This window comes from Camellia sinensis, chromosome 10, assembly GCF_055761805.1.
Source record: "Camellia sinensis isolate YWXY chromosome 10, ASM5576180v1, whole genome shotgun sequence".
Classification (NCBI taxonomy): domain Eukaryota; kingdom Viridiplantae; phylum Streptophyta; class Magnoliopsida; order Ericales; family Theaceae; genus Camellia; species Camellia sinensis.
This window is the reverse complement of record NC_138970.1, coordinates 183,228,878-183,250,000: the sequence shown is the minus strand read 5'-3', so window position 1 is coordinate 183,250,000 and position 21,123 is coordinate 183,228,878. Positions and strand designations below refer to the sequence as shown.

Genomic DNA, 21,123 nt, shown 5'->3' with positions numbered 1-21,123 from the left:
CAAAGCTCCACTTGTTGCTCCTTTGTTTTTTTGAACTGCTTACTCATTCAACTTTGTTCAAGCATTCGTTCTCTCATTTTTAGGAGGCTTTCAAGGAGCACCAAAAAGAAATTTTTTTTTTTCCTGCTTTCTGTTAACCACCCCTAACATGATACTAAAATTTGGGGTGAATTTAATTTAAATATTATTTGGTTTCATTCTAGAGGGTTAGTGCCCACAAAAAGGAAAAGCATTGCTCAGTCCGAATCCTTGGCAGATCCTGAAGATGAGTCCCCATTGAAATATTCCTCCCCATTTGGAAAATTTGATGTGCTTTCTTCATCGTTTTCCTCACTGGTAATGGCTCGAGTTTTGCTGGGCCTGGATCGAATGTTAACACCCATAGGGAAGGGCACCTGCAGATAGGAAAAGCCAGTATAAGCTCAGTTTACTCTTCTTTTACTTGTGCTATTGATACATTACAAGTGCTATTTGGTGTCTCCACATTCATAGTGTGTAATATCTCATGGAACGTGAGAAAAAATGAGAATGCAATGCAAGATGCCAGTTTAATGAAATATCATAGGTATAAAACCAATTTCTCTAATTTTTGGATAGATTCACGACCAACTTGACATGCTTTATGTAAAGTTTCTGGACATGCTTGAGTGTTCAAGTAGATATGGCAAGCTTTAAAAACATGTAAAAAATTTCATAACATGTGCATAGAGTAAGTAATGCTCATACCTGATCACCTGCATTGGGACCATCAGTGTTGAAGAGGATAGGTCGGCATCGCTTATCTTCATTCATCAAGCTTGAGTTCTGGAAATGGGCAATGAGAGCAGTTTTTCCTTGTATGCGACCATAAGCAAGTGATGCGACCTTTTCGCTGTTAAACTTTTCCCATTTCTTTCCATTGAATGCCTGTGAAGAATAAGGTAGTGTTTGGTAGAGTTTTAGATTTATGATTTGAGAATAGAGTTGTATTTTAAGTTTGTGAGTTTTGGAATTATGATTTGAAAGGAAAAAATTTGTTTGGTTATGAGTTTTGAATTTTTGATGTGACATATGAAATGAGAAAAGTTGTTTGGTTATGAATTTTGAAAGAGTTTTCAAAACTTGAGCCAAACACATAACTCAAAACTCTATTGAAAATTTTATTCAAAACTCATGACCAAACTCTTTTTAAAATTCAATTCAAATAAATAATTTGTCATTTTGGTCTAAAAAAATAATTTCTATATTTAAAAAATATAAAAAACAAATATAATTTTTTTCTCTCCAAATAACAGGTGGCGATTGGCAATTGCAAAAACAAAAAATCAAAAAGTACTGTTCCGGTCAACCGGCCAGACATCCGAGAGGATGTCTGATGTCCGGGTGGACGACCGCGTAGACCAAATATTCAAAAACTAACTGGTTTATCAAACATATTTTTAAAATGTATTTTGAAATTGATTTGGAATCATTATTTGAAAACCTCTACCAAACATAGTATTCAAGACTAAGGGTGGAAAATTGATTAGAGTTGCACACCAAACATAGCCTAAGTTTTCCTCTCTATTAGCGATATGCCTCATTAAATTACAAATGATAATACGTATCTAAAGAGATCTACAACATTAGCATACACACACAAACAAACAAACAAACAAAGAGGGAAAATCCCATACTCTTAAAGCATTAACAAAACAAACCTGATAGAATGGGATAATCAGGGAAGGGTCGGTCATGTTGATGAATGCATAACCCACATTGCATTTGTTCTACAGCAAAAGGGAAAGACAACCAATTATTCCATGCTTGGCAGCCAAAATTAACAAATTGAGTTCTAGTCCCCTGCCCCCAAAACAAAACAAAACAAACATTTCCTCTCCTCATAAAAGTGCTTCTTCGAGGGAAAATTCACTTGCCTTAAAATCAATGGGTAGATAAATGAAATCGTAAGTTCCCCGATGGCGATCATCAATTGCAGCTAAAAGCATCTTCGAAGTATACCTATGATTGGAACCTCGTAAAGATAAGAAAACACTTGAAAGAACTCTAATATAAAAAATATATATGGCTAGCTAAGTACTACATACTTGTTAGGAATATTCTTTATCATAAGGGTCGTCCGGTTGTCTTCCCCTCGCATTATGCGGTCAATGTCAAGTTCAAACTGTTTCTTGTTATCAGCCTGGTTTGAACCGCCTTCAATTCTATGGTTTCTAGCCCGTTCATTAGGAGAATCAAATGAACTCATCATAGGAGGAATCATTTGGCATCGGCCAGGAAACATCATACACCCTGGATGATGGGAGCGCAATCCAATATTTTTGGAGGGGATAGACAGGTCCATACAGTTTCCACCGACACGAGGAAACATGTTTTGGGAAACAAATTCCAAATGATGCGGTGATTTACCAGAAATTCTCATGTTCCCAAGAGAACCTGGATGAAAGCCAGAAGCATCAGGGGATTCACCAGCATAGGTGTGTCGTCTATCCCAGATAGAAGGATTCACAGATGGTGCCGATCCCACATGGTGATTATTTATGGGTAAAAGAGTGTTCAGCATATGAGATGGTGCCCTGGGAAGTGCATGCAACTGTGGGGAATGATGAGCGGTAGAAAACCCGTTGACAAGTGTTGGTGAGTTTGGCCACATCAAGCCTTGAGGCTGCCGGTGAGTTGAATTACTCCAGATATAATGATGTCCTGGAGGGGGACAGCTCCCATTTCCGGAAGAACCAAAAACTGAGAAACGGAGCAGTAGTCAGTGATTTAGAACATCAGTATATGAGAAAATCTAAACACTCAAGTTAATCTGAAGAACTTTTTCTCTGTTTCTTTTTTGTACATAGTATTTAAAAAATACTTAACATTACTATTACAACATTTCTTGACCAGACAAAAGACAGGAAACTGATATGCATAGAAGAAAACAACGGTACCTCGATATCCATTGCACTTACCGGCACCATTCAGTTCAAGTGGATGCCCATTTGAGCTTAATCTGCAGAACTGCTGGTTCTCAATTCTTTCTGTTGGTCTGGAAATAATATTTGCAGCCATGCCCAGAGAATTGCACGGAGCACCATTAGTTAAACCATCATGATACTCTGGAAGTGAATGAGGATGAAAATTGGGTGTTCCTTGGAATTCAAATTTAAGCTGGCCCTGTGAGTGGCCAGATTCGTGGAGACTGGATTGATTGCCAAGTGATTCAACTCTAACCAGAGAGGGTAAACTGTTAGGAACACTAGATGAGATCCCATGATTGAACACATTTTCCAGGAATGGACTAACAGGGCTTCTGATTGTTGAGTGTACCCCTTGAACAGGTCCGTTATCCATGCCAGAAGATGTGATTCCCAGATGTGAAACTGGACCTGTAAACAAATATTGTGAGGCAATAAAAGCGTATGGACTTATTTTGAATCGATATTGAATGAACAGAAAATCTCAATGGCAGTAATTATACCAGAAAATCCTATTGTAGAGTTATTAGGGGAGCTACTTTGTTGTAGATATGGACCATATTCTTCTTGTTCAATTTCCGGAGGAAATGGTGGCATCAAACTGCATTGGGAAACAAGAAAATAAAAGAAAAACAAAGCTTTACACAAGGGGTCAAAAACTAAAATCAGCATAAATTAAAATAAGCTCTTCAGAATCAAATATCAATGACAAGCTTAATTTAGAAGTATTAATAAATGAAAATGAGGATTATAAACTTCTTCCCACAAAAATATGCAAAAACATAAACTACACGACATTCAATTTTCATTTTGATGCGGGCAGGTATAAAGTGAAAAATGAGCAAGAAAATGAACCAAAAAGATAAGAACAAGAGATCAAGAAGGAAAAGAAGAGTCCATGAGATTCACCGTCTAGCACCCCCAGGACGGCTTGGTTCAAGCTTAATCCGCTTCCCAGCAATATCACTCCTGTTCAATGCACGAAGAGCAGTCTCTGCAGCCCTAACATCATAAAATTCTATAAATTTGTGATGGCTTCTGTGTGGAGTCTCACGGATCTGCATTTTAGAAACAAGGATTAGTGTATAACTGACATGCCAGTTCAACTTTTTAGTCCAACACAGAAAATTAGAGAATAATCTTACCTCCTTAATTTCACCGTATACACCAAAAATTTGACGGAGTTCCTCATTTGAAACAGAAGAATCGAGGTTAAAAACCACAAGAGTGCCTTGGTTAATATCTTTCTCTGGAGGGTTGTCCTAACAAAAGATAACCACCAACATGAGAAGTCAAGCAACAGAACTTGTGCACCAACGGCTAAGTGAGAAAGATCTACCAGAGTGAACATTAGTGAAATGAAAATAACAAATGAAAACATGTTGTATTGAAACATGATTGTATTGTATGTGTGTGCATCAAATTCATGTAGAAACATAAAAAGGAGAATTAGAAGATGACAGATATATACTGAGTGATCTTATACTTTGAACGGAATTTTAAACTTAATTTCATGAGATGTGTTACATGAAGTTATAGCATGATTATTTTTTTTATTTTTTTTAATAAAAATTCCAAGCTCCTGAATATGGGTTGCTTAACTTTGTATGCTTTGAGAAGCAATGATCATGTTATGATTCACTTATCTACTTGCTTAATGAATTATGGATATGTGAGCTATAGATACGCAAATATGATGAGAAAGAGATTGGAGAAATCTATCCCAACCACACAATAAGGACTAAGACTATGCATAAAAAGTGCATGACCCAGGCAGACGTTGGATCTAGACATTGACAGTCCAAGAATTGATTGTGAACCTAGACAACTACACAATCATTCACAAGTTATAACTGAAGCATCAGCCACATTCTTAATTGCTTTCACCATAAACAGATGCTCACTTCACTTGGTACACCACAGCACAGCCCTTTGGTAGTATGCTGCTACTGGTCAGTCATGGCCCTAATTCCAGACGGTGGGGGTTGGTCTCATGACTTGAATAGTTGTCATGATTGCAATGACATAAATTTGAGAAATGTAGCAACAAAAGCAGAAAGGCATAATTTAGTGGCTGCGTTGGGAAAAATGACCAGAGCAGAACAATACCTTTGGAATCGAGTAATGTATGTCAAGCTTCCTACGTCTCAATGGTTTGTTTTGAAGTGCTCTCATTGCAGTTCGAGCTGCTCTAATATCATGATATGATATCATAACAAAGCCCCTATGCTTGCATGCTGTATAAAGAGTGCGGATATCCCCATATTGCTGAACATTACAAGATAATAAGGGTCAACAATAGGAGAGCAAAATGCCCAAGATATGTATGAAATTATGAATTAAATCATCAAAAGAACGAGAAGAAAACAGCACACCTCAAAAAGGGCCCGTAACTCAGAATCTTCAACATTACTATTTATATTACGCACAAACAGTGTTCGAGATGGGTGTTCCCCGTAAGGGTGTTCCCCAGCAACTGAACTAATCGATCCATCCAGCTCACTATTGGGATTTCCTCCAGAAATTTCAGAATCTCTCTGTTCTGTAGGGAAGCCATCTTCTCCCAAGTCCATCCCCCCAACACTGCTAAAAAGGTCTAAATCTTCAATATCTTCGCCATTATTGGATTGGCCCATGAAATCAAACCCATCAGTTACCCCAGAAAACAAGTCATCGTCATTAGGGAGGAGATTTCCAATAGTTTGTGCCTCAATTTCCTCAAGGGATTCAAAAGGTTCATCTTCCTCATAATGGGAGGCAGCAGCACCAACAGAATGGGCATTAAAACCATTATTTGATGTTAATCTCACTGCAACATAAAAACCCATATTAAAACAAAGGGAACAATGAATCAGCAATTGCATCTAGCTTTAAAAAAAAACGAAGAACTAGGAACTGATTCCAGATATCAATCCAATCAGTAGTGGGACAAAATTTAACAGTTCAAGTATGTTAGCAAGCACAGCTCAAAAAAAAAAGTTATGTTAGCGAGCACAAGCATGGAGGACTTTCTAAATAAACCAGCAGTGATTATCAGTTGGATTTTTCTTGTTTTGGAAGGCTTACTTTTTCTGCTAAACAATTCTGACAATGAGCTTGAGAAGAGACCGTTCTCGTACTGTGTGCCCATGACACGATTTTCATCACCTTCCATAGAATAAGATGCTGGCGCTATATTGAAATTAGATCTCATTCCTGAATCATGGTCAATAGGTCTCTGCAAGGAGCGACTGACTGCTCTCTCTGCTCCCACTGCATTCTTCTCTGAGCTAAGATTAACTTTCTGGTCTCGGATTAGATATGGATCAAAAAGTTCGAAAGACTTGACCATCTGAGATTTGACTGACATCCGTTTCTCGAGGGGTGATGAGACAACTGAATTTCCGCCTGCTGTTCCTAATACTCCGTCCATTTTTACACCTGAATAAAGGTAAGCATTCACATAGCATGATATTAGTTCAAGAACAGTTCAAAAAGCTTACAAGCTAAATCAACAAAACCAATATTGAATGCATTGATTGTGCAGAAACACAGAAAACCAATTGTAGGCCTCCTCTTGTGGGCCTTTCAACGAAGGAATACAATAAGAGCCCATTCATCATATTTGTCAATTCTTTTAGCAGTCTCACGCTGTACCATGAAACATAAGAATTATGATAGTCTTCAACATAAAATCAAAAATTGAAAAATTCTTCCAAAAATTCATCAAAGGAAATCAGACAGGTTTGTGTCTTGACAAAAGGGCAAAAAAGATTATTTACTTCTATCATGGAAATCAATGATGATATCACTTAGTTAGTAAACCCACATATTGTGGATCAGCAGCCCAAGGAAAGCTGCCCCTAAATTCAATTATGGGGGCATTTTCGGAATGTGACACTCTCCTTCTTCAAGATTTCAAATTTTTAACTGTGATTCTTTCTTCATTTTCTCATCTCTCATTTTTATACTCAGTTTTTGAGAATTCGAACGGTTTGAATAATTTCAGAGCATGTTTATGTCTTCAGGTGTAGGTTCATTAAGTATTGTTTTGTGCTCAGTAATAATTATGAAACTCTTCATTGTCTCAACTTTCACATGGGAATGTTTCAAACATGGAAGCAACATGCCTCTAAATATCATAACGAAGAATGCACCTGATCCTTGCTACTCATCTCTTTCCTTTTCAATCTAATGCCAAACTTCCAAAGTCTGAGCATCTAAATATTTACTCAAACTTTTACTATTCTGTAATTATGCTTCTAAAATTATTTTAAGCTGTTTTTAATTAGTACTGATGATTGAGGTAAATTAAAACCATTTCAATTCTTCACTTGAGATCCAACCTAGTTCTTATATACTAAATTCTACTTATCAATACTTCTGATGCACTCCTTACATAGTTCTGGCAATTATTTTCTATAAACTTCTCAAATATGTTCTAGCCACATAGATTTCCTAGATCACACCAACTTTCACCAATGCAAATTGCATTTTTTATGCTCATTCTGTATTCCTGCTTTGATCACTACAGTCCTAACTCCTAATTCAAGCTTTAAATGGCAACCAATTAGGTCCTTCACAAGACAATGCCAAACTACTCCTCCCACTCAGCCTACCTGCCCCACTCTGTCAGAAAACTATGAATCAACAAACCATAACAAGAAAAACACTTACAAAATATTGGACACATGCTCCACCATCATTTACAGAGGGGCTGTTTGTTGCAGCTTCCATAAGCTGATTATAGCTTATTCTAATTTGGGAGTCTATGCCAGATTGTTTGGTGTAGCTTCAGCTTATAGCTTATTAGGCAGAAATAACTTAAATAAACTAGAAAAAATTGAATTTTTAGAAACTAGGGGAGGGATGCTTTTAGCTTCTTCCTTCTGATTGTCAGATTTTATCTTAAAAAAAGCTCTACCAAATAGGGCTAGAGTATTGATGATAATAGGTTAAACAAAAAATATTTATATATACATAACATATCACTGTTACGAGTCATAACGCAAAACCCTATTGACCAAAACCTGAATAGACCAAACCTTTTTCACTTATGGATATGTACTGACCATTATGGGTGAGCAGTCCAGTACCCCAACTCAACCTACCTCAGTTTTATCCCTATTTATGCTCTAATTCATGGTGTTCTACCCTCAAAGTAGATCAGATTACTTTTTTAAATCACTAAGATCAGAACAGAAGAATTGTAAATTCTTAGGTGCCAATAAAGCAGGTCATGACAACAAACACACAGGTGTCCTAAATTCTACTAGGGAAGCACGACCCAACCATGCAGGAGGGGGGGATTCTAATTGGATAAGTTTCAATAATTCATTCAAAAGTAAACTATTCAAATACCTTACAAATTTCAACATTATAATCAACAAACAACATGAAGCCATTTCTGTTCATCCTATGACGAGAATTTCTTCCCATCAAAGGTCATACAGCCTTACTAGGATACATATTGAGAATCTCCAATCTCTCATTAGATGTCTCGACTCGGGAGATTGTACACCACGATGTGCAGACAAGAATCAATAAATGAGAACAAGAAGTGGAATCTATCCTTCTATTGGAAACATGTCCAAAAACTAAGTATAGTCTGGAATATGTCACATATATTCAGCGATCATTCACACTTTAGGAATACTAGAATCCGTCCAACCTGTCCATATTCTATGATTAATAGAATCCCTATTAAATGTAAAATGATTGCACATCAAGCACACAATGGGGTGCCTAAATAGAGACAACCATGTGGAAGCAATTCCTAAAGGAGATATTACAGATTCATTGCATGCAAATGATAATAACTTTCCAAAAGAAAAAGCTTCTATTGAGACACAGCGGGCCAAACAAAACAGGTCGGATCCCTTAAGTCCAGTTTGGAGAAAATGGTATCTTGAGTTGACAAGGTAAGAGCCGTAAAAGCAAATCGTTGACCAGATGATCATTGCTAAATTTCTAGGCTTTCAACAATAAAATGATCATGCTGTCTGTGGACCGAAACTATGAGACCCACAAGAGATAGATATATTACTATAGTGATCAGGCATGTTTTCTGTCTTCCAGAACCCAACCTGTCTCTGCCAAGTGTAGAAATAGAAAGGACAAATGGATAACTGGAGCGACAATATGTTAAAAAGACAAATATTACCACAGAATTTTAAGTAAGAAAGTCCAAACCCCGAAGGTTGAACTTCCGCATTAATTGAGTTCTTAACAAAAATTTACACCTATGAATTGCTCAATAAGGACAGAATTGATCAATGTACAAGAAATCATTACCTCATTAGGAAAACACAATTCCTCAGAGAAGAAAGACGATGATGATGACAAGCCATTTAGGTCCATCATTTCCGACAGCATGGTGAAGCCAGAATCAAAAAATCACAGGAAAATTGAATACTGTTCGTTCACTGGCTTTCACCAATGCTTCAATTCTATAGACAATTGAAAAGTTTCAAGACTTGTTGGAGAAAAAAATCTGCATGGAATATACACAAAATGATACATCATTATAACAGGAATTAAAAATGAGCAACTAATAAACCCCTGAAAGACAATTAGTCACCAGAAAGAAAAACCACCTACTTCTTTACACCAGGCAAGCATCAGAGAGATGGAAATGGATAAAAGAAAACTTTAAACATCTTCATCACGCAGGAACAAGTACTGAATTTAATTTTTGAGAAGAAAAAAAATAATCAGAATTAAGTAAACTCTCAAATCTAATGAGAAGGAAGCTCCCTGCAAATTATTCACTAAAACAGACACGTTTAAAGAACTTAAATTGAAAAGGCAGCTAATTTGCATTGAGGATTTTGACCAAAGGAGAGGCATAATTCTCAAAACTCAACAGCTACCAAAATGAATTCTTCAATTTTGATAAATGCACGAGCTATGCTCAAGTAAGATTTTTTTTTTTTCATTTTTATTTTTTTTTTTTATTAAAAGGAAAAAAAAATTAACTTCACTTCAGGTCTAAAACAAGAGAGAAATTTAAAACGACAGAGCCCAAAAAGGAAAGATCAGGTCGAATTCAAAATCAGACAGAAGAGGCAGCAAATTCAAACAGCAGATCGCACAGCATACATTGTTAAATTCGATAAAGGTACCAACTTGGAAGCAAAAACACAACCGATCAAAGGATCGAAGCATAAAAACTACCCAAAAATAGCAAATGCAACAAGAATTCAACCCAAAAAATAAAAAATAAAAAATAAAAATGACATACCTTTTATTTTAAAAATTGAAAATGAAAGCCATCTGAGGGAGAGTCAAAAAAACTGAACTTGCAACTGTGGAAATGAAATTGGGAGAGAGAAACAAAGACACATAGGCGAAGAATTTAAACGAATTGAAGGCAAAGGAAGGCTAAGGATTGAGAGAGAGGGAAGAGAAATAGAATGAATTACGGCATAAGGCAAGGGAGGGAAGGAGATTGAATAAGGGATCTAAGCATCTGTTCCGTGCAAGAACCTCCAAAGCCTTGATGCCTTCTCTCTCTTTCTCTCTCTCTCTCTTCTTTTTTCCCTACATTGCACGTTAACCACATGTATTCTCCCAATTTTTTTAATCTTCTTTTTCCCCCTAACAACAAGAAACCAACTGTCTCTGTCTGTCTCTCTCTCCTCTCTCTCTCTCTCTCTCTCTCTCTCCTCTCGCCGGACGATTCAGAGCCTCTTGCCGGAATTCATGGAGTTTCCGGCGAGCGACGGTATCCTCCCGGCGAGATTCCTCCTCGCCCCCTCTGAGAGAACAACAGATCGCTCTGATTTTTGAAACAGATAATTAAAAAATAAAAAGAAGAAATAATAATATAGAATAGAGCAGACTAGAACAGACCCGATTTAACAAACACAAGACAAGGCGTGACCTCCGATGGTGGGTTTGGTGATCAGGAGATGAGATGAGATGAGAGAGAGAGAGACAAAGAAATCATGAAGAGAGAGAGAGAGAGAGAAAGAAAGAAAGAAAGAAAGAGAAAGAGACTCTGGTCGCCGTTAACTGATTAACGGCGTTATTGTCCTAATCCGTTTTGTGGTCTCCTCCTCCTCCGTAGTAGTAGTAGTCTATGGGCACACACAAGTTTTCTGTGCTGGGCTGTTGTCCAGGCCACGCTGGTGGCGGTGAGATTTTGTTTGTGCACATAATAAATTAATAATTACCATTTAATCAAATAAAAAATATATTCCGTTGAAAAAGTGGGTTGGTTTTTTAATTTTTTAATTTTTTAGTTATTTTAAGTCTCGTTTGGGAACCTTCTCTTTTAGTCAAAAAGTTTAGTAACAAAAAAGTCAACAACTCATACCAAAAAGTCAAAGATTCTCTTTTCTCTCTACTTTTTGCACATCTTTTCGTAAAAAGTCAAAAAGTCATCCCAAACATACTAGTTTTTTTAGCTCATATTTTAGCTAAATAGCCAAAAAGTTACTAAATTAGCCTGTTTCCAAACGAGGCCTAGCCTGGGGCTAAAAAGCCTGGTTTGGGAAGAACTTTTTGACTTTTTTAACTTTTTTTTGTGAGAGGGGAGTGTAATGATTATGGGTTGGATTTGATATTTTGTTTTTTTGTAACCTATTTTATTTTTTGTGACTATTTTAATCTCTAATCCACCAAAATCAACTTTCCAAACCATGCCTAAGTACAATTAATAAAATTTTACATTTTTCTAACTACATCCAAATTTAATATATTTTTTATTGCAATTTATCATTTATGATAAAATCCAAATCAAGATTGTTCTGTGTATATTCATTTTTAATTATTGGCCGGTGTTATATTCTATTCTTTTTTGTTATCTATCTTTTTTTTTAGAACAAATATATTAAAATACAAAAAAAATAACATACAAATCAAGAAAATAAAAGCAATAAGATTTTAAGGCCATGTTTGATTCAGAAGATTAATAGTAAAGTATTAATAATCCTATCAAATTAGTGTGGTAATCACTATTCAATTAGATTAATTATCCATTGGATTAATAATCCTACCCCCTATCCCATTACTAATAATCCTACAAATTTGTTAGATTAATTATCCATTGGATTAATAATCCTAAACCAAAATATTAAAACAAACATTAAATAATTGGGCTCACATATTAATAATCTCAATCTCATGCTCTAATTCATCCAATCATACATGCCTTAAGGAGTTAAATAAATTTTGTGATCCCATTAATACAGTAATATACTAGTACATATAAGACTTATTGCCTGTTGTTATAGATATGCTAGCAAGAGATTAGAGTCGGGCTAGTTAATCAGAGTTTTTTTTTTTTTTTTAAAAAAAAAAAAAATTGTTCACATAATTATTATTTTATATTTTTTTCGTTAAAGGCATTAATAAAATTTTAAATTTTATTCAAATTACATCCACATTTAATAAGTTTGTTATTATGATTTTACTTTCAAATATAATTACGCTCTATGACAAAAACCCAAATCAAACTTATTCCCATTTTACTGTTTAACGACATGATATATTTTCATGATCACATTAGTGCACTAGTATACGGACAAAGACTTGGGATTGGTTTGGTATCTTTAAAAAAAGTCAAAAACTTAAAAAATTTCTATTTTATTTAAGTCATATTGTACTATTTAAGTCATATCATCTCTCTACCACATCACTTCAAATCCAACTCATATTTCATAAAAAATCAAAAAGTATACTATTTAGGACATCCAAAACAATTAAGCAATTATCAAAAGACAAATTGACAAGAGACTAGAGTTAACGAGAGCTTTTATTTGTGCACACAATTACTATTTATTAAATTTTTTTATTAAACAAAATTAACAAAATTTTAGCTTTTATTCTAACTACATCCATAATTAACAACTTTTTATTATGATTTTACTTTTAAACATAATTAACAGTTTTGAAAAACCTAAATTAAGTTTGTTATAAGAACACCTATTCGTCCATCTCCTTTACTTCCAATTCCTTCTCTATCCAACCATCCCTCTCTCTGCTTGAACCGCCTATACCACTATTCATCACTTCCTCCTCCTCTTTTTGTCACTCTCTTAGTCCTACCACTAATCAGCAAAACTCATTTTTACTTAAAAAGTTCAATTAGTATCATATGCATATGTTATTATTCAAACTTATTTAAGCAACAAACATTATATTGTATTTTTAATACATTTTAAAAATAAAAGCAAATACTTTTAACATAAACAATTTTTTTAATTTTGTTTTGGGGGTTTGAGTTTTACTCAACCAACTAGGGTTAAATAAATTTCATTTTTTGAGTTGAAAACCTCAAAGTTAAGTAAATTAATTATGTTCATCGTTGGTTTGTTTCTTTTTTCTTTTTTTTTTTTAAGTTGAAAGTTGAGATAATTACAAAGTAGAAATTAAAAGAACTCTTGTTTTGAGATAATAGTTTTTTAATTTATTTAAATTATTTTTGTTTCATAAATTATGGCAAAAATTATATTAAATACTATAACAAATTTAAAAAATAAAAATAAAAATTATAAACAGTTGAATAAACTCTGCATCAATTAAGAGTATTATTTGTTAAGTTGAGAAATGTCAAGAATGACGTTAGGATGATATGTTTGAAAATTGAAATGGTTATTAGTTTTATAGTAAGTAAAAATAAAAAATAAAAATGAGAAATAATCGTATAGTGAAGTCAAGAAAAATTAATTTCAAAGTGAAAATATTATAAATATTAATAGTTATAATTATGATTTTTTTATTTGTTTATAATTAATTTACACTGACACCTTATCAGGGAAATTGTCCCAATAGAAAATTAGGTAGAGAGACAATAGGAGGAGGAAGGGAATTGGCGTAGGTAAGGACATCCACAGTGGATGGGTTAAGCAACCATCAATATCATATGCTAACAGTTAGGACTAATTTCTATTTATTTATTTATTTATTTTATTTTATTAAGTTTTAATGCATAAAGTTAAGACTAATGTTAAGAATATCAAATTTTTTATCAAATAAATGATCACATATCTCACATGAATTGTGAACTTTACATTTATGCTGTGAACTTCACATTCATGTGAGATATTTAATTATTTATTTGATAAAAATTCTTAGACGCATAACATTTTCCTAAAGTTAAATTGTGTGGTAAACTATCAAAGTGTTAACAGATTTGTAAACTGTGGGTGTATTAATTATGAGAGTGAGAAAAGAAACGGGGTAGGGCTGGTCGCGGTTCAGTTTTGGATAGTTTACAGATCGGTTTAGACCCACTCGCATGTATGCGGTTTGGAGAAAATTCAACTCGCAATCGCCCACAGTGCGGGTTGCGGTTTGCGCGGATATGCAAGCAGCTGCGGACGGTTTGCGGATTAAACTTTTTTCTTTAAAAATTTATTTTGAAACTTTTTTTCCCATTCTATAAATATTTATTTTGAGTCATTTTTCCCTATTTTCTAAAATGCTCCAACATTAATAATTAATGAATTAAAATTTATAAAATTAAAAACACAACAAAATCAATTCCTAATACAAACAAATTATTCAAAATTCTAAACTTTTAAATCAAATCATAAACTAACACAAGCACATCTTTTAAAATTCTAAACTAGATCATCAATATCATACACTATCTACTACCCAACAATACAATTAAAGTAAAATCATTTAAAATCCTAAACTTACCTAAAAATAATTCTTCATTAATTTTTACATTTATCCAAAATGCAATAATAAAATAATAACGGTCCGGGTTTTTTTTTTTAAATTTAAAAAATTCTAAGTGCGGGTGAATTCTTGTGGGTGCGGGTTAAACCCGCAACCCGTCCATAACCTGCAATCATGCTATATTCCAAACTACATCCGCGCCGCATAGTGTCTATGAAATTGCCCGTTTGTATGCGGGTCGATTCAGGTTAGGCGGGTCAGATAACCCTATACCCAACCCTAAATGGGGGGAAGTTGGTGGGTATTGGGGTTCGTTTGTTTTTAGAAACAGAATAGAAGGGATTGATAGTGAGTGGATTAGTAAAATTGTGTTTATTTTAATGATAGTTATTAGTATAGGAATTATTAAATAAAATAAATATAAAATAATAAAACAAATTAAATTATGATTTTTACTTAACAAACAAAAAAACCAAAAACATTAAACATTAATGTTCAAAAAATAAAATGCCCAACATGTATAAAAATAAAATAAAATAAAAAAATTGTAATTGAGCGGTTGATCGGCTGGACGTTTGGCCAGAAGTCCGAGCGGACAACTAGTAACACTCTAAGTCGAACGAACTATTTTCTAATACCACCTCATCGCCCAAATTAACAATATCCTCGCCAAGGCCTATTGTAGTCCGAAGAGAAGACTACGAATCCGGAGCTCTAGAACCAAAACAAACACGAGGCATCTTCATTGTTCATCATTCACAATCCGGAGTGGACTGTGACAGAGAAAAACAAACAGGGCCTTAGTATGTTCCCTAGTCCGTTTGGTCCAGTTTTTTTCTTTTATGGTTTGATAAGGTTATTTTAATTTATAGATTCGGATTGAGTTAAAAATTTCAACTCGATATGTTAATAAGTTGGGTTTAAAATTTATATTTTCAACTCTGCCCAGTCCACCCCGCGCCACTATTAAATTAATTAATTAATTATATATATCTAAAAAAATTTATTTTTGTTGAAATCTAAACTTTATATTTGTTGATTTTATTGAAATTCACATTTATAGTGATGTGTGATTCAATTTATTTAAGAAAACTTTTAATTCATACACAAATTTTTTTAATTTATTATGATGCCAATATATTTATTTAATAAATATAATGTGTAATTAAATTTAACTATTGAATGTTTTAATTTTTTTTTAATATATAGCCTGATGGGTGAGTTTGTGATTTATAATTATTTTTTGAGCTTGGCTTGGACAAATGTAGATGCCCAATATTAAGCCCAGATTGGATTTGGACAGGCACAAAAATTCTTTATCATATAATATCAACTCGAATCAAACCTAACCCGGCTCGGCTTGACCCGGCCAGACAAATACCCTCCCTACGTTGAAGGTGTGGTGGATGGAGCAACCGTACCTTAATTTTCCTTCTTTTTCCAATGTTTTAAAAATATTTTTAATTTTTATAAATACATAAACATGTTTAAGTGGATATTACTGTTATCTGATAAATATTTCAACACAAGCACTTAAAATACAGGGAAAAATTCACCGATCTCTCTTATTTTTTACATAGCAGATGAAAGACTATGAGAAGACTTGTAAGAGATAAGGTCGCTCTGTGTTTTGATGATAGTGTTTAGGTCATTTTTGCCGTTGGTTTTTTTTTTTTCTTCAGTTAGAATTGCTCAAAGAATTTTTTAAATTGTTTATTTTCTCTAAGAAATTTCTAAAGTTTCACTGATGGAGTATAGTCAACTCAATGAAAGTTTATCATTTTTTTTTTCTTTTGAAATTTCATATTCATCATAGATCTTATTTGATAGATCTTCACAAGAGTATTTTAAAGATATAAATTTTATTAAAAATAGATATCTAAATAAAAAATTGAAAACCGTTGAATGAACAGTGTGTATCTCTGTTAGTGCTGGAATTCGATAAATAAGGATATTTTCATCCAAAAATTGCTTCCATGTTTCTAGAAACTTTAGCTACTATTATAGTTGTTGCCATTTATCTTATAAAATTTTAATATGAGAGACATTAAAATAAAAATTCCTATATAATAATATCATATTCCAATTATTATTATTATTATCAATTAACACATAATTTTAACTTGGGTTTTGTTAATAAGTGCCTTCAGGATACTTGGTAAGAATGCAATAAATAAAAATAGTAATCTCATTATCATAGAAAGAAGGAAATATTATAAATATATTTTATTAAATAATATATATATATTTTAATGAGATTGAAATATCCTTTTTATACATTTCTCTTTATTTTACCTTATTATTATTATTTTTATTGTTTTTTCTAATCCACTCACCTCCACCTGAGTCTTTTTTTTACGAATGACTGGACCAAATAAATAAGTATTCAATATCAATTAATGGTGTAGCATACCAACAATTTCCAACACTATTTGGCATGGTGGTGCTATATATACCAATTAATATATATATTGATATATCAACTAATGTTATCATATTATTAATGACCCTATTTATTATATAAATTATAAATACTCAACAAAAATGCTAGAGGCCCCAAAAATTCTACCAAAAGTTTTACCAAATGTCCACATTGTGTGGGTCCCACACCCATGTGAGACATTTGGTAAAACTTTTGGTAGAATATTTGGGGTCTCTAACATTACTACCTCTATAATTATGTCACATCACTAATTGGTACACTAGTATGTACACTAATTAGTATAGATAGCATTATTCCTATTCGATATGGGAAAAGTGAAGAAAAATTTATAAAGAACTCTTTTGACATTCAAATATCATTTATAATTTTTAAATATTTTATTTTTATCTAAAAATTATTATTTTATTTACATTTCTCATTAAAATGATTCATAAAAATTCTCATTATAAACATTCGTTAAATTTTTACATAACTTTTTATAAATTTTTTACTAATGTCTCACATGGATGTTGGTGCGACCCACACAATAAAATATTTCACCAAATGTTTGGTAAAACATAACATTTGGGAAAAATACTATGAATCTCAAATAATAATATTAAATGTTTTATCAAATCTCTCACATAGGTGTAGAACTTACACAAATTTATATGTGTATAGGTCTCAAATCGATGTAAAAAGTTTGATAAAACATTTAGTAAATTATTTGAGATTTCTAGTGTTAAGGATTTTATAAAATGAAACGTTTAGATTATCAAGCCGAATATATTTGATCACTTTTGTGTTAGAATTTTAAAAACAATATAAAATGTGTTGATTAATAAATAAACAAATTAATTAATAATTATTCTCAATTTGTTAGCAAAAATAGGAAGGTATGTTGCGTATGATACCCAGATCTGGACTTCAGATGTAGTAATCACTCCTCAAAAAATCATTTTTTCATGTTTTGCGTATGACATGATCTGGTATTATCGAACCACACCGTGTTCCCTCTTTTATATATATATATATATACTAGCTGTTGCCACACCTAATATGTGTATTATTTAAATAAATAAAAATAAAATAAAAAATTAATTATATATTATGTGTTACTCAAATAGTAAGAATCTTGTTCATTTATTATAAGTTTAAGGTTCAAGTCCCCTTCACTTATTTATCTAAATTTTTTTTTAATTTTAAATAAAATAAATAAATACGTGATAATATAAGAAACAAAATTTCAAAACATCATAAGAGTTCTACACTTTATAATAATATAAATAGATATATATGTGGTTATATATGTGGTTGCTTTTGAATTCTTTTGAAGCCACGTGTCTGGAGCTCCTACAGTACCAAAACTGCTGTGCGTACAAAAAGACGAAGTCAGGAAGATTCCTACTCCTTCATTACCTGGGCTTGCTGGCAACAATCACAATCGATGTTACTTTCTTAATAATTAATTAATTATATAAATTAATAATTTTTTTAATGTTTTTTTTTTATAATATATGTAGCAATAAAATATCATATTATATAACAATAAATAATTTTTTTTAATTTGTATAATATTACTTATATGGGGGCATTTGATATAGGTTATGCCTCGTTTGGGAACATATTAATTTAATAATTTTTTGGTTATTTGATTAAAATATGAGTTAAAAAAATTAGAAGTTGTTTGGAGTGTCCTAAATAAGTGTACTTTTTGTTTTTTTGAATTAAAAAATTGTGGAAGAAAATATAGATGTTTGGGTTAACTTTTTGACTTTTTATGAAAAAATGTGTAATAAAAAATTATAAAAATTGGTTTGTAGGAGAAAATTAGGATTGAGAGTTGTGCAACCATAATTGTTGACTTTTGGTGAATAGTGTTAACTTTTTAATTTTTTGAGTAACTTTTTGACTTTTTGACTTTTCTTAGACATGCCAAACTTCCTCTTAGTATGTTTGGGATGACTTTTTGACTTTTTACGAAAAGATGTGTAAAAAATAGAGAGAAAAGAGAATCTTTGACTATTTGATATGGGTTATTGACTTTTTGACTTTTTTAGTAACTTTTTGACTTTTTAACTAAACCGATCACTTCCAAAACGAGGCCTTATATGAATTGCATTTGGCCATGGTATTTCAGAATTTTTTTTTGAAAATATAAAAACTAATTTAATAAAAATAAATATTAACAAAATAATTTTTAATTTTAAAAATGATTTATGACATCCAAACGGTAAAATTATAAAAAAAAAAATTAATTAATTTTTTATTTCTTTCACTAATTAATTTTTAATTTTTTTAATTTATGAAACAAATTTTTGAAAATCAAATTAAATATTTTTTAAAAAATGATGTTAGACTATTTAATTTAATCTATACTTATAGATTATTAATTATAAATAAGTTTAAAAAAAATAATTCTCTAAAAATTAAAGAAGAGTACTTTTCAACTTACGTGAAATTAAAGCCGAATAAACTCATAGTCTCGAGAGGTGCCGTTTGGTAACACTTAGGTGTGTTTAGTAATATTTACGTTTTCAGTTTATATTTATAATAAATTTATAAATTATTTTTTGTTTATTTTTAGAAAAACATAAATTACAAACACGTTTGGTAATTAACAAAATGTTTAAAAAAATTTAAAAATACATATAAAAAAAAGTGAGAAACGGCAAGTGGTGCAAGTGGCGGCAGAAGACGGTGGTGAAAAGTGGTGACGGTGGGTGGTGGGTAGCTGGTGGCGGGTGGGTGGTGGTGGTGGGTGGGTGGGTGACGATGGCGGGTGGTGGTGGCAGGTGGGTGGCCGATGGCTTGTGTTGGTGGGTGGTGGCGGGTGGGTGGCGGTGGCGAATAGGTGGCGGGTGGTGGTGGTAGTCGTGGTGGTGGGTGGGTAGGTGACGGTGGCGGATGGTAGCGAATGGGTGGTGGTTGTGGTGGCAGGTGGGTGGCGGATGGCGGGTGGTGGTGATGGTGGGTGGGTGGGTGATTGTGGCAGGTGGTGGGTGGCGGCGGGTAGGTGGCTGGTGGTGGTGGTGATGCGTGAGTGGGTGATGGTGGCGGGTGGTAGCGAATGGGTGGTGGTGATGGGTGGTGGTGGGTGATGGTGGCGGGTGGATGGCAGGTGGTGGTGGTAGTGGTAGTGGGTGGTAGTGGTGGTGGCGGGTGGGTGGTTGCTGGTGGTGGGTGGCTGCTGGTGGTGGGTGGATGGTGATGGTAGATGGGTGGTGAGTGGTGGTGGTGGTGGCAGGTGGGTGGCGAATGGCGGGTGGTAGTGGGTGGCGGCGGGTAGGTGGTGGTGGTGGTGGTAGAGATGGGTGGGTGGGTGACGGTGGCGGGTGGTAGGTGGTAGCGAGTGGGTGGTGGTGATGGTGGGTGGTGGGTGATGGTGGCAGGTGGATAGCGGGTGGTGGTGGGTGGTGAGTGGTGGTGGCAGGTGGGTGGCTGCTGGTAGATGGTGATGGCAGATGGGTGGTGAGTAGAGGTGGCAAGTAGGTGGCAGGTAATAATGGCGGGCGGTGGATGGTAGTAGCGGGTGATGGGTAGTGGCGGGTGGATGACAGGTGGGTGGTGGTGGTGGTGTCGAGGGGTGGGTGGTGGTGGCGAGTGGGTGGTAGGTGGGTGGTGGCGAGTGGGTGGTGGTAGGTGGTGGTGGCAGGTAGTGGGCGGTGAGTGGTGATGGCAGGTGGTGGTGGGGGATAGGTGGTGGGTGGTGGTGGCGAAAGGCGGTGGTGGAAAATGGTGGCAGGTGGTGGCTAGTGTTGGGTGGTAAAAAAAAAAACTCAAAACTCAAAACAGAAACACATTTTTTGTGTTTTCATTTTTTGGCCAAATTTATAAACCGAGACCACTGATTTATAAATCAAAAATTTTACCAAACAAGTTTTTATTTGATTTTTTTAAACTTTTATAAATATAAACTGAAAACGTTAGGTGCCGTTTGGTACCACTTACGTTTTTAGTTTTCTGTTCATATTTATAAAAATTTAAAAAACTCAAATAAAAACTTGTTTGGTAAAATTTTTGTTTTATAAATCAGTGGTCTCAGTTTATAAATTTGGCCAAAAAATGAAAACACAAAAAATGTGTTTTCGTTTTGAATTTTGAGTTTTTTTTTTTTTACCACCCAACACTAGCCACCACCTG

The 21,123-nt window shown here is 33.8% G+C and overlaps 1 protein-coding gene across 2 annotated transcripts in view; it reads right to left on the bottom strand.

Annotated features, from left to right (window-relative positions):
* The window catches only part of LOC114257846 (protein MEI2-like 4), a 9,769-nt gene extending 411 nt beyond the window's left edge, over window positions 1-9,358 (bottom strand). Inside the window, exons 1-13 of one of the 2 annotated variants that reach the window (XM_082893084.1) lie at window positions 9,219-9,358; window positions 6,012-6,365; window positions 5,321-5,754; window positions 5,055-5,213; window positions 4,091-4,207; window positions 3,855-4,003; window positions 3,449-3,546; window positions 2,919-3,356; window positions 2,067-2,721; window positions 1,896-1,980; window positions 1,680-1,748; window positions 727-906; window positions 1-395 (exon numbers count right to left, since the gene is read on the bottom strand). The exon at window positions 1-395 is cut by the window's left edge and continues 411 nt beyond it. In XM_082893084.1, coding sequence (XP_082749210.1) covers window positions 237-395; window positions 727-906; window positions 1,680-1,748; window positions 1,896-1,980; window positions 2,067-2,721; window positions 2,919-3,356; window positions 3,449-3,546; window positions 3,855-4,003; window positions 4,091-4,207; window positions 5,055-5,213; window positions 5,321-5,754; window positions 6,012-6,357 — 2,889 coding nt within the window. In that variant the 5' untranslated portion in view covers window positions 6,358-6,365; window positions 9,219-9,358 and the 3' untranslated portion in view covers window positions 1-236. The remainder of the gene's footprint in view (window positions 396-726; window positions 907-1,679; window positions 1,749-1,895; window positions 1,981-2,066; window positions 2,722-2,918; window positions 3,357-3,448; window positions 3,547-3,854; window positions 4,004-4,090; window positions 4,208-5,054; window positions 5,214-5,320; window positions 5,755-6,011; window positions 6,366-9,218) is intronic. The other variant, XM_082893085.1, reaches the window with a different exon arrangement.
* Between the last annotated feature and the right edge of the window lie 11,765 nt (window positions 9,359-21,123).